At 40.0% G+C, this 14,601-nt stretch overlaps 1 protein-coding gene across 3 annotated transcripts in view; it reads left to right on the forward strand.

The window, feature by feature from the left end:
* Nucleotides 1-14,601, forward strand: part of Reln (reelin) — a 444,727-nt gene that overhangs the window by 227,515 nt on the left and 202,611 nt on the right. For all 3 annotated transcript variants that reach the window (XM_021163945.3, XM_085836457.1, XM_085836458.1), the window contains exons 9-10: nucleotides 5,240-5,336; nucleotides 7,853-8,093. In XM_021163945.3, the coding sequence (XP_021019604.1) occupies nucleotides 5,240-5,336; nucleotides 7,853-8,093 (338 nt within the window). The remainder of the gene's footprint in view (nucleotides 1-5,239; nucleotides 5,337-7,852; nucleotides 8,094-14,601) is intronic.

Genomic DNA, 14,601 nt, shown 5'->3' on the forward strand with positions numbered 1-14,601 from the left:
ACACACACGCTTGAGCATTTGTGTTTTTCTGTTTATCAATAACAAAGCAATAACAGTCTTATTAACTGATGATCCTAAATAGAAATAAAGCCACAGAAACCTGTCCCAACATGCTCTGAACATGTGAGGCATTTCTGACAATGTGTATGGTTTAAAAGAAAAACAAAAGAAGCAGGAGTGTGTGTTCTGTGTACCAAGCATATTGTGAATTGGGTTCTGCTCTGACTGGTTCTGATTCCGATCTATCAGCTGTCCTGGGCACACATGAAGTATGGTGCATAGAGTAGAACCCGGCTGTTCACAGAAGCTCCTTTTAGGTTGATGGATTTTTATTTCTTGATTTGTACTGTCAAGTTTAAATAGAACAGATTTTTCTGCTCTCCTAACCCCTACGCATAGCAACTTGTAGACAATTTATCAGAGACAATTTCACTCTAAAAAGTGGGAAAACAGTGCTTCTAATTTTATCTGACTAAATATTAGATGTTTACTGGAGATAGCCAGTAGCCCTTGGATCTCTAACTAGGAACCTCTTGGGAGAGATAAATCTGGAGATGTCAGTTACTTCTCTCATCGCTATGAGAATGATACTTGACAAAAGCAGGTTAAGGAGGAGTTTATTTTATCCTGTAATCTGCAGTGCAGTCCATTGTATCAGGGACATCGTGGCAGCAGCAGGAGCGTGAGGCCGCTGGTCACAGGGCATCCACAGTCAGAAAGCAGAGACAAAGGCGGGTGCTCAGCTCACTTGTTTTCTCCGTTCTATTCAGTCAGCATCCTCAGCTCATGGAATGATGTCATTGACATATGCTGTCTATTCTTCTACTTCACTTAGCCCAATCTAACATTCCCTCACAGACATGCCCAGGAGTTTGTCTCGTAGGTAATTCCAGATCCTACCTGTCCGCTTGATAAAGAATATTAACCAGCATTCTGGGTCCTTATAGGGTAGGTTTTAATAAATGCCTGAGAAGTAAGTAATAGAACCAAAGTGGGTAAAGGTAGAGAAAAGAGAAGATTAAAACAGTTTGGGTCTACTAGGAACTAAAATTGTACTCAGCAGAACCCAAAGATGAGGATGACAAGCAAGGTAAAGAGAGATATTAGGAAAAGGGTATAGTTTCAATTAGAAAAAAAAAACCTCATTATAGCAAGAAATAGGTAGAAAACAGGAATATAAAGGAAATGTGATGTCTGTAGACTTGTGTGTGAAGAAAAGGACACTGCCATCCACATGTTCTCTTTGTCTTAAAGTACACCCTACACTGTCAGCAACTGTGATCTGAGGACAGAATGTTAAATGTGGAGAAGTCATTAGACAATTTAGTGTTCTTGTCTGTAACTTGATCATGCTACGTAGGGTTTTTAAATAGCACAGATTCAAAGGTATAGTTCAGTGGCATTGTTCAGGACTTCTCACTGAAGAGTAAGGGGCTGCTTCCTGCTGGACAGTTTCAAGGTGGTACCCAGCACCTTTATCACAGAAAAACGGATGACTTTCATTATACTGCAGTACAAATGTGTCCTAAACCAGAGATGAAATATTGGTTAAAAAAAAAAAAAGATCTGTTGCTGTACGGACAGTTATGAATGATAGCTGTGTCCTGGGAGGCTCTGCCAGTGCCTGGCAAATACAGAAGTGGATGCTCACAGTCATCCACTGAACAAGGTCCCCAATGAAGGAGCTAGAGAAAGTGCCCAGGGAGTTGAAGGGGTCTGAAGCCCCATAGGAGGAAAATCAATATGAACTAACCAGTACCTTCAGAGCTCCTTGGAACTAAAGCACCAATCAGAGAAAACACATGGTGGAACTTGTGGCGCTAGCAGAGGATGGCCTAGTCAGTCATCAATGGGAGGAGAGGCTCTAGGTCCTGTTCTATGCCCCAGTGTAGGGGAATGCCAGGACCAGGAATGGGAGTGGGTGGGTTGGAGAGCAGGGGGAGGGGAGAGAGGATAGGGGATTTTTGGAGGGGAAACTAGGAAATGGGATAACATTTGAAATGTAAATAAAGAAAATGTCTAATAAAAAAAAGAAAAGTAAAGTAATAACAATTAGTGTAAGCTAATAGCAAGTCAGAGTAAATGGTATGAGCTTTCTTAATATGTTTCCTTAAGTTTGAAACAATAAAGTCAATATTGGGAGTAAAAAAAAATAATATGCTGTAAATGACAGTTGGTATCTGTGCATCTTTATCAGTCAGCATCTTATCCACTGAAAATTAAGAACTGACAAATGAGATAACTAGACAGAACTAATAAAGTCCCTTTAACATAAACTATATGGCCCTCCCTCAAAGAGTGGGCATGGCGGTCATCTGTCTGCAGCACTACATGGGAACCAGATTTCTTGGGTATGTGGCATCTTCAGTAAATTTGAGAAGGTCACTGATTTTGTTTAGTAACAGTAGACTTTATTACTTCGTTTTTTGTGAGTTAAAATAACAGTAACAGACTTTTTTCATAGGTTGGCAAAAAACAAAGTGCTTGAAGTTTTTGTGTCTTTGTTGTTGTTGTTATTGTTGTTGTTGAGACAAGGTCTCACTATGTGGCCCTGGCCCTGGCCCTGGCTCTCCTGGAACTCTTGAACAGACCCAGCTGGCCTCAAGCAACCTACCTGCCTCTGCTTTCTGGGTACCCATTTTAAGCCCGTCATTGTCTCTTAGACCATAGTTGTTGCTATGGTTTCAGTGAGCTTCCTTCTATCACTCATTCTTACAGTGCTGCTATTTTTACAGTGAGTGATTGCACTAAAAGTGGTCTGGCCTCTGAGAGACGGATCTGCAAGCGAGGGTATTTTGCATTTGACACTTAGCATTGTCTTTATTATCAGGTCTTATATGTGTCAGACACCTTTGATGTGAGAGGAAATAAAGAGGTACCTGTTTCAGGTACCCCACTCCATATGAAAGAGTCTACTAGAAGCAGTAATTCTGCACATCACATCTGGATACAGGAAGTTGGCAGTAGTATTAGGCACTAGAGTATGAAAGAATGCAATGAAGAGTTACTAACTCCTCCCCTCTCCTACACAAGGGTCAAACAGTCATGTTGAGTTTGGGAAAGAACAGGTCTCACAATAGTACTGACTGGTACCAGGTACCAGTTTTACTCTGACTGAGTATGGGGTGTGATTCATCCACTGAACTGCAAGAGTGACTCAGGAATAGACTGAGTAAGGCAGATCTCCAAAGATGAATACTTCTCCAGAGGGTACGTTCCCCAGCTGCCAGTTCTCATCTGGGTTCCCTTGTCAGACCAATTGTACCCTGAATCCAAGCGATGGTCTCCCAGGTGAACACCCCTCCATTGGAGCCCTTTATGATCACCCTGGTACAGTTGTTTCTTGAAAGTACCTATTTGATCTCTATGCTGGTGGCAATGTGCTGAGAGACTGGGGAATTAGTAAACATTATAAACGATGGTACAGGAGAATCACTCATTTATAGAAGGAACACAAGTGAAGTCAGAGGGGGCTAGAGGTAGGATAATGAGCTAATCACAGTCACAGACACCCAGCAAGAGCTAATGAGGACCCCTTAGACTGTGGGGAAGAGGAGATGGATTAAAGAACTCACTTTAGATATGAGAGAATTTTATGATCCAGAGGCTGAGGGAAAGTGAGTCAAGGGGTAAGTGTGTCTGTTTCATAGGCTGGTAGTTTACTCTCATAACACTGAAAAGGCAGCATGAGAAAACCAATAGAAAACATAAGTGTTATCAGGGTGTTTTCAGTATCTACTTGATGTGTGTCAACATTCTCTCTATGCTTGCTTTATAAACAATTTGCAAGAGTTTGCATTCTGCGTGTAACGTTCTGGTTGTCATTCTTTCCTTTACAAGGATTCACCTCATTCATTAACTTTTAAGCCCTTGAAACATGCAAAACATAAAACAAGCATGCAAATAGAATATAAAGCCTCAAACTAGCCTGGACTTCCCCTGAAATGCCTTCCCCTACCAGACTTCATTCTTGTTTGGTTTGTCCCACGGATCCTGCCAGCTTCCATTTCCAGCCACACAGTTTGATTTTAATTTTAACCAACTGCTCATGAAAGGTGGAATTTCACAACAGTTGCAGTGGCATAAGGCGGGTTTCCCTGTAAGCAGGATAGCCGGGTGCGTCCTGTTGGGTACCCCTTTCTTCCACCCCTTTTCACCTGCATTTCAGCTGTGAGAGTAAATCTAGGAAAACTGCTGTTTGGCCTTTTAGCACACTGCCAACTTTAGCAATTTCAAACTAACTGGTTTTTTACTAAACACCACTGAAATGAAATGAAATAAATGAGTCTGATGAATGCTTGCGCCCTGACTACTACAAACGGAAAACGATCAACAGATGCTATTTGCTGAAACGGAGGCTCTTGTAGCAGATGGGTGGAAGTTAAACACAAATTGTACTGTTTCTTTTCCTTTTGGTTCATTTGTTTTTATTGCTATATAAAAACCTCTGATGTATTGGTTTCAGTAAACTTGAAGCAAAGGCTTCATGGCTGTTTGGGTTTTTCTGAGACCCCTGAAATTATACTCAGACCATTCTTCATTGTATGAACTCATTGAAAATAGAGACTCAAACTCTTCATCAGTTCTAGAACTTCCTTTGGAATTCCAATACTCCAATATTGGAAATAATGATGAGAAGCAGCTGCCAAATACTCATGGTGAGATACTATGTCTCTGTCTTAAATATCAAGTGTTGAGCTGCAATAAAGTATCTGTCATACCTCCAATCGTCAGTATGTGTTTAGAACTAGGATATTTTCACAATGTTTTCTTTCCTCAGATGCTACTGCCTCCTTTAGCTAGCACACATACAGACAATGGTGACTTTGCCCCAAATCAACAAGTCATATAGCATTTAAAGTAATTACTATCAATTGATACTAACCTTCAAAAACAATCATGGCATTGTTAATCGTCCTGTAAATTTAGATACTTCTTTCCACAGAACTGTTTATTTTAGTCTAAGTAAAATAGTTCATATATCTCCAAAGAAACCAGAAATGTATCCTTTTTACCTTCCTTCCAGTTTCTAAGGTTGTTTATTAGATTATATTCATTATTACAGAACACAGGAAAATTCAACATAGCAGGAGTAATGGAGGAAACATTTAGATATTTTTAAAATATTGAAAATATTTACAGGGGAATATTTATAGGTAAATTGAAATGTTTACAAGGATACTGCCTGTAATCGCATTGTTTTTTTAACTGTGAAATTTGTTGTTACTCTTATTTATAGGGTCAGGATCATGTCGATTTAGTTACTCTGACCCCAGCATCACTGTGTCATACGCCAAGAACAATACTGCTGATTGGATTCAGCTGGAGAAAATTAGGTTTGTTACCATTTCAAGTATTTGCTCCAGATCTGTTGTGAGACTTCTGCACCTCTAGTTGCCTTCCTTCTATCCAGAAGTCTTTCTTTATGGTTAAAATACTTTGGTTGTTCATTCCTCAAGTCATGAGCATACATAATTACTACTTGAGGAAGATGCTGCTAGATTGTAACCTTCCCATTCATAAGCTCCTACCATCAATACTCCTTGTAGTGACCTGTTTTGGCCTGCAGCACATTTGGCATCATAACTTTTGAGAGTATCCTTTGCCACATAACATCACCAGCTGTGGCAGGCAGGAGGTGACCTGTCTGTGCCTGGCATCCAGAGCTGAGAGCATGACCAGTAACAACTGCCTGCATCCATCCCTGTCCGTGGTGGTAGGGGTTCATAGCTTTTTGCATCATCTGTCATTTGGCTTCTAAAGTCACACAGGCCTATCCTGTATTTTCTTTACGTCAAGAGTTCTCCAATGAGAAAATGAAGTAGGATGCTCCAGGTAAAAGGAACTCTAACGTTGGAAAGATTTGATGAGCTTAGAAAATACCAAATCCTGTTTACCACTACTGCAGAGTTGTAACCAGGAACTAAAATTCAGAGTGGATGATTGGTTACAGACATAAAATGAAAAGGAAACCAATACCCCACACTTTGAGACAGACACAGTGCCTGCTGTGCTGAGGGCCAGAGCCCCACATTAAATTAATCCGTATTAAAGGGATTGTGGCAACTGGGCTAGTTCTTAAGTTGGCAACATTTAAGTAGAATATTTTCCATCAATTTTGTAACATTTGTTTTCCATTAGCTCTTTTCTTTATATTAAGAGGACAGTGATCTGTTTAGGAAAGCAGAAGAAAAATTAGGTTGATAATCTTTAATACTAGCCAATTTGTACAAGGTTTCTAGAAGTATATTAAAAAAAAAACCCACATAAGCTCTAGTCTAACAAAACTGCGAAAGGTAATTCTAAGGCAGGATTTTAATAACTGATCCCCCAGGCCTGGATGCTTTAATAACTGATTCCCCCATGCCTGCATGCTGTATAATTTACTGCTAGTTACTGCACACTAAACTCTAACATGCTGTGTCAAATTTATGACAATATTTGCTATTCTTTATATTTTCTGTGTTTTGAAAATGCATTTACATCAGATACTTAACATCTGAATGGATGTAATCAAACCAACATACATATAGAAATTTTACCTTTATCTCCACAGCTTTCTTTTACCATAACTGAAGTAAATTATAATGTGTATTTCTTGCTAGAAAAGAGCTATACACTTTTGAAGTGATAAGAATGAAAGTGCACATTTGATTACGCAAAGGAACATCACATTCAGCTGAGCACATTAAATTTTTTCATGAAAATGACACTTTGAATTTTAGGCTGCATACCAAGCCGCCATACTTCTGCATGCAAAGTGCCCTTACCATTGGTGATCAGCACGAGAGATTTTTCTAACCACCATCTGAATCCAAAGTACATTCTCTTCTTCAGTTTAAATTCTTTTGGGAGCTAAAAAAATACTCACCATAAAATATTGTAAATGAGAAAGGAATTGATTGCCCCCAAAGGTGAGATACACCATCTATAACCCCACTGACAATTCTGAAGATATATGTGTGCTTCACTGGTGAGTGAAAAATATGGCTTTTCCCCAGCCCTTCCAAACCTGATTTATCGCAGCCCAGCCTACCACTAGTTTGCATTTTAGCACCATTTTTAATCTCAGCTAAACGATCATTTTTACAACAGCAGATTTCTACTTTGCCAGAATAAAATGATTAATAAAACTTGTATTATATAACAGGAAGAGCTAGATTCTAATAGATATTATATTAAAAGCTTGTTAAATTATACCAATTTTTTAAAAAATTGGCCTGTATACAATTGTAAATAACTATAAGTGAATACATTTAATTCTATGACAAATCCCTAATTTCACTCAGTCACCAGATATAAAAATGTATGACTATAAAATAAAAAATAAAATGACTATTATATAATGACTATATGTAATATATACATATGTATATATACTTAAACATATCACATATAACACCTATAAATATGAATACATAAACATATCACATATATATACACATATACTTATGTTAAAGATATCACTTTTCTTAAACATATCACATACAATGACCTCCAATTGATGTATAATTTCAAAATAAGAATCAATATTACTTAATTTCAATTTTTTCTTTTTTTTATCAAATGAATGATTTTTAAAGGGATATCTACCATGTGCCAAAACTCTTCTAGATACAGTTTGACTCCTTTTGTATTATTATAGCAACTTGTGCCATCTTCTCTGCCTCTGTTCTTTTTCCTGACGGATTGGAACACACTTAGTACTTGCTTTAATAGGAAAACTGTAACAAGCGGCAGAGACTGACGGTGGGAGCATGGGCTTGCATTTTGTCTATAATGAGCATCACGTGTTCATGCACGGCTGTGGTCTGAACTGTGAGCTTGACCTGCCTTCTCACACTTGTTCCAGAGCCCCTTCCAATGTGAGCACAGCCATCCACATCCTCTACCTTCCTGAGGAAGCCAAAGGGGAGAGCGTGCAGTTCCAGTGGAAACAGGACAGCCTGCGCGTGGGTGAGGTGTACGAGGCCTGCTGGGCCCTGGATAACATCCTGGTCATCAATTCAGCCCACAGAGAAGTCATTCTGGAGGACAGCCTCGACCCAGTCGACACGGGCAACTGGCTCTTCTTCCCTGGAGCAACGGTCAAGGTTTGAACATTTCATCCTCTCTTCCTTTAGAAACCCAAGGCTCACTGAACCAGTTACTTCAAGATAACTTTTCCAAGACAGGTCTAACATTCTTATATCTCATACTGTGCCATTTAAGGTTGTGATACCACTTTTTAAAACAACATTTGTTTATTTATTCATGTAACAGTGGGTTGAGAACTCAGACTGCAAGCAGTGGTGGTGCACGCCTTACTCCCAGCACTCGGGAGGCAGAGGCAAGTAGATTTCTGAGTTCGAGGCCAGCCTGGTCTACAGAGTTCCAGGACAGCCAGGACTACACAGAGAACTCAGACTGGGCTGAACCCTGTAACATGAAAAGGAAATACATTTCTTCCCTTGCTTGTGGCTATCAATTCAGTGGAAGCAGATAGACACCTAGCTGTGCAAATACACAACAGCCCAGTTGTCATTTTCTGGAAAAGCTTAGAGTTTCCAGACAGTGCCAGATCAAGGCTTGGGACATTAAAAAGATTATCTAGAAAATTGAGAATATATGCGAATACCGACAGGTGGTCAGAAAGTGGCCAAGTAGAATGAGGAATAGCACTCTGAGAACTGGGAGATCTCATGTATAGAAGCTTGAACTGAACGTTCATGTCTTCTACCCATTTGTGTGTTATAGTACTCTCATATGGAGCTAGAAAATAGAGCCCCTATGAGGTCATTCAGTCATAAATATGAGTCCTCTATGAATGGAGGATTAGTGTTCTTATGAAGGAGAACTTTCTGGCTCTCAGCATGTGAAGACATAGCAAGACTAAGGATATGTAGGCCCTTGCTAAGTCTTCTAGAGTTTGATTTTGGAACTCTAACTTCCAAAACTATTAGAAACTATTAGAAATCCCAGGCTGTGATGTTCTCTAACAATAGCCCCCAACTAAGATAGACATTCTAGATTTTTGGTTCTCAACCTTTGATTTGCAACCTCTTTGGGGAGGGGGGATTGATTATCAAATATCCTGCATATCAGAGATTTACATTACAACTCATAATAGTAGCAAAATTACAGTTATGAAGTAGCAATAAGATAATTTCATGGTTGGGGGTCACCCCAACATGAGGAATTGTATTAAAGGGTCAGAGCATTAGGAAGGCTGAGAACCACTGGTCTAGATGGTGAATACATAAAACAGAAACCCTTCAACGGAGTTCTAAACAGTTTTCTCATATATTTTGAGACTCATGGTAAGTAATTCTGGTGTCGTGGCAAGTGAGAAGACCTTGAAGATTTGCAAGCTGCTATAGTATTAGAATTGTATCTTGAGATCATATCCACTGAGGTACTTTAAATCAAAGGCAATTACATTGGCATTTGAAATTGTTGTTCTAAGAGAGAGCTCTGAGTTACAGGAGTCTTTAGACAGACCAAGGAGCTGGAGGTACAAATGGTTCAATGAGAGATCTTATTAGGCAGGATTAAGTGAGAGAGGATAGAGACATGTGGACATATTTCAGATTTTGTCACCAGGGAATGGAGGAGATTGGAGACTGATAAAAGAAGAGGAAGAAATGGCCGATAACAAGGTTTGGGCAGCTAGACTGGCAAGGGTGTTATTTACTGACACAAGAAATATAAGAGGAGGAACAAATTTACAAGGCTGGTTAAGGTTGGCTTCAGTTTGGACACCTAGCTCTTGGTGTTGTTAGGGCCAAATGATAAGTAGTGAGCAGGAAGTGGGTCAGAAGTTAGGCCAGTTGTCGCCTGGTAGATGGGGATAGCAGTCACAAGCTTGCCTGACAAGAGACTCTGCAATAAAGAACCAATACAAAAGGGCCATTAAGCCTTCAACTGGATCCCTGCATGTCTCTAATATGTAGAAATAAATTGAAATTTAGCTTACAGATATTTTTTTTTTATTTTTTAGCTATGACTTACTGATGCAAAACAATCCTGTGTTAGATAGAGAATATAAAGGCTCTGAAAGAGCTCCTTCTTTGTGTGTGCATGTTATAGGGAAATAAACCAGGACCTTTCCCATACTCGGCAAGTGTTCCAGCACTAAGCTACATCCCCAGCTCTCTTTTTACTCTTTGGGGCAGGAGTACAAGTTCTCATCAAGTTGCCAGTATCTGATTTAGGGTTTTACTCATGATGGTGAGAAGAGATACCATGACCAAGGCAACTCTTATAAGGACAACATTTAATTGGGGCTGACTTACAGGTTCAGAGGTTCAGTCCATTACCATCAGGGCAGGAGCATGGCAGCATCCAGGCAGACATGGCACCAGAGGAGCTGAGAATTCAGCATCTTGTTGGGAAGGCTGCTCCCAGGCAACTAGGATCTTAAGAGTGTTCTAAAATCCACACCCACACCCACACCCACACCCACACCCATACCCACAGTAACACACCTACTCTAACAAGATGACAACTACTCCAAATAGTGTCACTCCCTGGGACAAGCAAGCATATTTAAACCACAGCACCCAGTTTGATCTTGAACTCAACATTGAGTCCATATAGGTCTCAAACTTATGGTGCTTCTGCCTCTGCCCTCTGCCTTCTGCCCTCTGCCTCTGTGCCCTCTGCCTCTTTGGTATCTAGGATAAGAGAGGCCCGTGCCACAGGGTACAGCTTGCTTACCTCCTTTTGAGAGTTTATTTCAGTACAAGAAAAAATACTGCAAATTGGTCTCAACCCAGAAACTCTCCTTCCTCAAGCAGTCAAAACTTGTAGTCATTTCAACACAAGGTGATGAGATTACAGCTGTAGACTGGCCTTGAAAATAGGCATCCTTTCTGCACCATTCAGGAAAACATCCCATGAGACCTCTTACTGAAAGATTTCTGACACAGCCCAATGCTGCAACTGCCTTAGAAAGAGTCCACAAATTCCTTTTGCACAGAGAACTTTTGTCAGGGTTCTTCGAGTGATGTCTGCTTGCCACTGCAGTGAAAGAGGGCTTTCTGCTGTCCCTACTCTACACTAACAAGCAGCTCTGAGCCCTTCCGTAGCAAGATTCTTGATCATCTGACTCTCGTGCCCTCTACTAAATGCATGTGCATTTCTGCCTCCTATTACAAGCTATTATGCTAATCTAATTAGCTACTTGGTTTCTTAAGGCATGTACTTTGGTTCCACCCATGGTAAAAATGCATGAAGTCTGTGTTTATGTCAGTAAGAAACTTGATTAAATTAAAACTTTGGGTAGAGAATGCTTTTTTCTTTTTAGTCTTTTGTCTCGCTCATAAGCTTACTAACCACGCAGCAGAGAATTGCCTAGGGAGCTTGGTCTACTAAGGAAAAAAAATGTCACTGTGGTAATGATTTATTTTATTGACTTTAAGTCACCTGCCAGATAGAACTTCTACTCCAATATTTCTTTTGAAAACTTGAAACACATGCCCTACTCAAATCTTAGAATTTGTTCTTTTAACTCATTTGTATGACCACTCCTTTGAAATACAATGAAAACCTTTTCTTTGACTAGATAATTCAGAATTATAAAATAAAAATTGTTTTTTAATTATATGAAATGCCTTTGTCAGGTATTAATTATTTTCTTAATGTCTTTTGAGATGAAAACTGAATACAACTACATAGAAAATATCTCATGTCCCTGTGGGTTATGGGAGTGTTTTAAATGTTGCTTTCTTTTGGACTTTAATTATAAGTATTACATGTGTTTGCTCAACATTCTTTATCTATTTATGTTTATTAAATGTTTCCAAGGTACTTACATTTTAATTAAGTCAAAGAAAAAACTCACCCATGATTAAGAGAAGAAAAATGTATATTGTGTGTGTATGTGTGTGTGTCTGCAAAAGTCTCTTAAATACTAATGTTGATAAAGTGAAGCTGTTATGAATATACACAGTTCTGACTAAATTGTCCAGCTGCTGGTCTCAAAGACCATGTTTCATTGCTCAAAAAGGAAAGAGAAAAATGAGTCCATGTCACCACAGGCTGGATTTCTCACATTTTGTCCAAATGTTCCAATTTCTCTGAAAATATTTACGGTTTCATCTGCACTATCACTGTTTACCCCAAGTAGGGCAAAAGTGGCAAAAGGCCAGACAGAGTGATTAGCTTAAGGTGTCACATGACCCAGGGACCTGTAGAAATACAAGTCATCTGCTTAAATCTCTGAGCTGCAGAGGGTGGCTATTCTTGGGTCTTTAGTAATTACTGCCAACTGCACCTGCAAGAATCCAGCTTTTACTCTAGAACCTGCTCTCTATTTTTGTTTGGTTGACACATGGTGCTAGGATTGAACCCAGACCTCCTTGCATGCACATGTGAGGAGACACTCTACCACTGAGGGACACCCCCAGTCCTTTGCTGTAGTTTTTGATTCAGTAAACCGATTCAGTAGCTGGTTAGAGGTTTCCAAGGGAGTTTCTCTTCCATCCTTCTGTGCCCACAGCCCTGCCTCATCTTCCAAGGCTTGTCCCAGAGAACTTTCCCACATGGAAGGAAAGGTGTACCACATTCTATTGTGCTTCCAATCAACACCGTTATTTTTATTTCCCATCAATCCTAAGGCAACCCTTCGTTCACCCCTAAGTACCCGTGTCTTTAAATGCCAGTAAATAAACTGGAGGAAGTGAAATAACCTCCTCAGAGTGCTGCCTCTGTAGCAACACCCACACAGCCCCCTTCCACTGCAAGCACCCAGCACAAACAGATCACATTAGCCCAGGGAGAGCCTGAAACCCACTCTCTACTAAATCTCCTGTTTCATTTGCTAGCAATGGTGATTTTGACTTCTTTCACAGAATGAGACTTTTTACTTCTGTGTATTTTTCTAGAAGTGTAAAGAATTAGTGTCCGTTTATATTATACTAAAGTAGGTTATAGTATCAGTTCATCAATGCAATTGTTAGAATAGCTGCTGTTACCACATCAGGGCTTCTGTCTGGAAGCTGTGGGTGTTCGGAACATGTTTAAGAGTCAGAGATCCCACCTTCCCTCCTGATGAGGGAGAGGGAGTAGTCTCAAAGCAACTTCTCTGCTCCAGCTGTGAGTGATTTTGGTTTAATCAAGGATTAAAGGATCTGAGCTGAATATTTTGGCTCTTTCCATTTAAGACTATCAAGGTTTAGCATTTCCTGCTGGGTAAGGTTCTCACACTCAGGAATGATGCTTGCAGTATCATGAAAACCACGTGGATCCTTCACATAATGAGTGAAAATAATAATAGTAGCATAGCCGTGGTTGTGACGAACGATGATTATAACAGCAGTTCTATTGGGAGCATTTCATGAAGCCTTCCCTTCCAAGCAGGGAAGACCTTCTCGGCAGCCTTGCGTCATGTTGATCAGCATTCAGCAACTGAAAACACAGCTTACAAGTTCACCGGGGCCATCTGTCTCACCTTTTCAGATTTGCATCTTGCAATTTTCGAATATAATTTCAGGCTCAAAGGAAAGTATTTTCTGGAAATTTGGAGGGTCAGCCCAGAGTGGCTACAGCTGCCTGCTTTCCATTGCTTTGCCATCAAAGAGGAAGGTTGCAAATGGTAGTGAATCACTCCCAGGACAACCGGGGATAACGGAGCTAGAAAGAGCTTTGAGTAGAATTTTCCTCTCTCTTCTCCTCATCTTTTAATAGTACCCCATGAAGTAGAATTTCTGAATGAGTCAATATGGCATGGCAGTGTATTGCTCAAGCCACTGTCTCATTTTGTTTGTCTTTTTGCATACGTCTTTCATGGCAGGTGCAAAATTTATCTTGAAAATATAAATCATCCATGCATGACTCTTTGCTGTCTCCTGTGTGCATGCATGCCTCTGTGTGTGCATGTGTGTGCACGTGTGTGTGTGTGTGTGTGTGTGTGTAAGACAAGCAAAAAGAGGGAGAGTGCTTTGCTCAGTGTCCATTATAAGTGTTTCTATCTACTCAGTGAGCTTGGTTCCGCTGAGTTTGCAAAGGCATAAATCACTGGTTTGTGTCAAAGCTGGAATTGACCTACATATTAAAAGCAGGTCACTGGGACAGAAGTGCTATGCCACATGCCTCTCATTTTTAAGAAACCTTCGAATTCCAATTGCCTTACCTGCACCTGATGGTGTTTTGCTTCTTATTACCCAATTGCCTAAAACTCTAGATCCCTCCTTGTTTGTGTTTATGTCAAGTTGTTCTGAGAAGCAAATCAGCACTAACAGCCACCAAGACTGTTGGAATGATTGCCCTTGCGAATAGGCTAGGATTTGAACACATGTCTTTAGAAACTCTTTTAAGAAGCAGTTTGTTGGAGTCGGCAATGCATACTAAGGGTTTGCAGTCACTAAGTTACAAGCTTTAGAAGAGTCCTGTTTCTGTCTCTTCTCTCATCTACTACATTCACCTTTGATTATAAGGCAATGACCACAGTTCTCCGAGTTTAACAAACAACAAAAGGCCCCAGTGAAGGCAGTAGCCCTTAGGTAAGTCAACAGGCCATTAAGAGGAATCAGTAAATCAGAACAAGAGAATCTGTTAGTTTTCTTATTGTAGTGAATTTAGCAAATCTATTATTCTACTGGACAGAAGGCAAGTCTCCAT

This window comes from Mus caroli, unplaced genomic scaffold, assembly GCF_978045245.1.
Source record: "Mus caroli unplaced genomic scaffold, Mus_caroli_1 scaffold_4, whole genome shotgun sequence".
Taxonomy (NCBI): domain Eukaryota; kingdom Metazoa; phylum Chordata; class Mammalia; order Rodentia; family Muridae; genus Mus; species Mus caroli.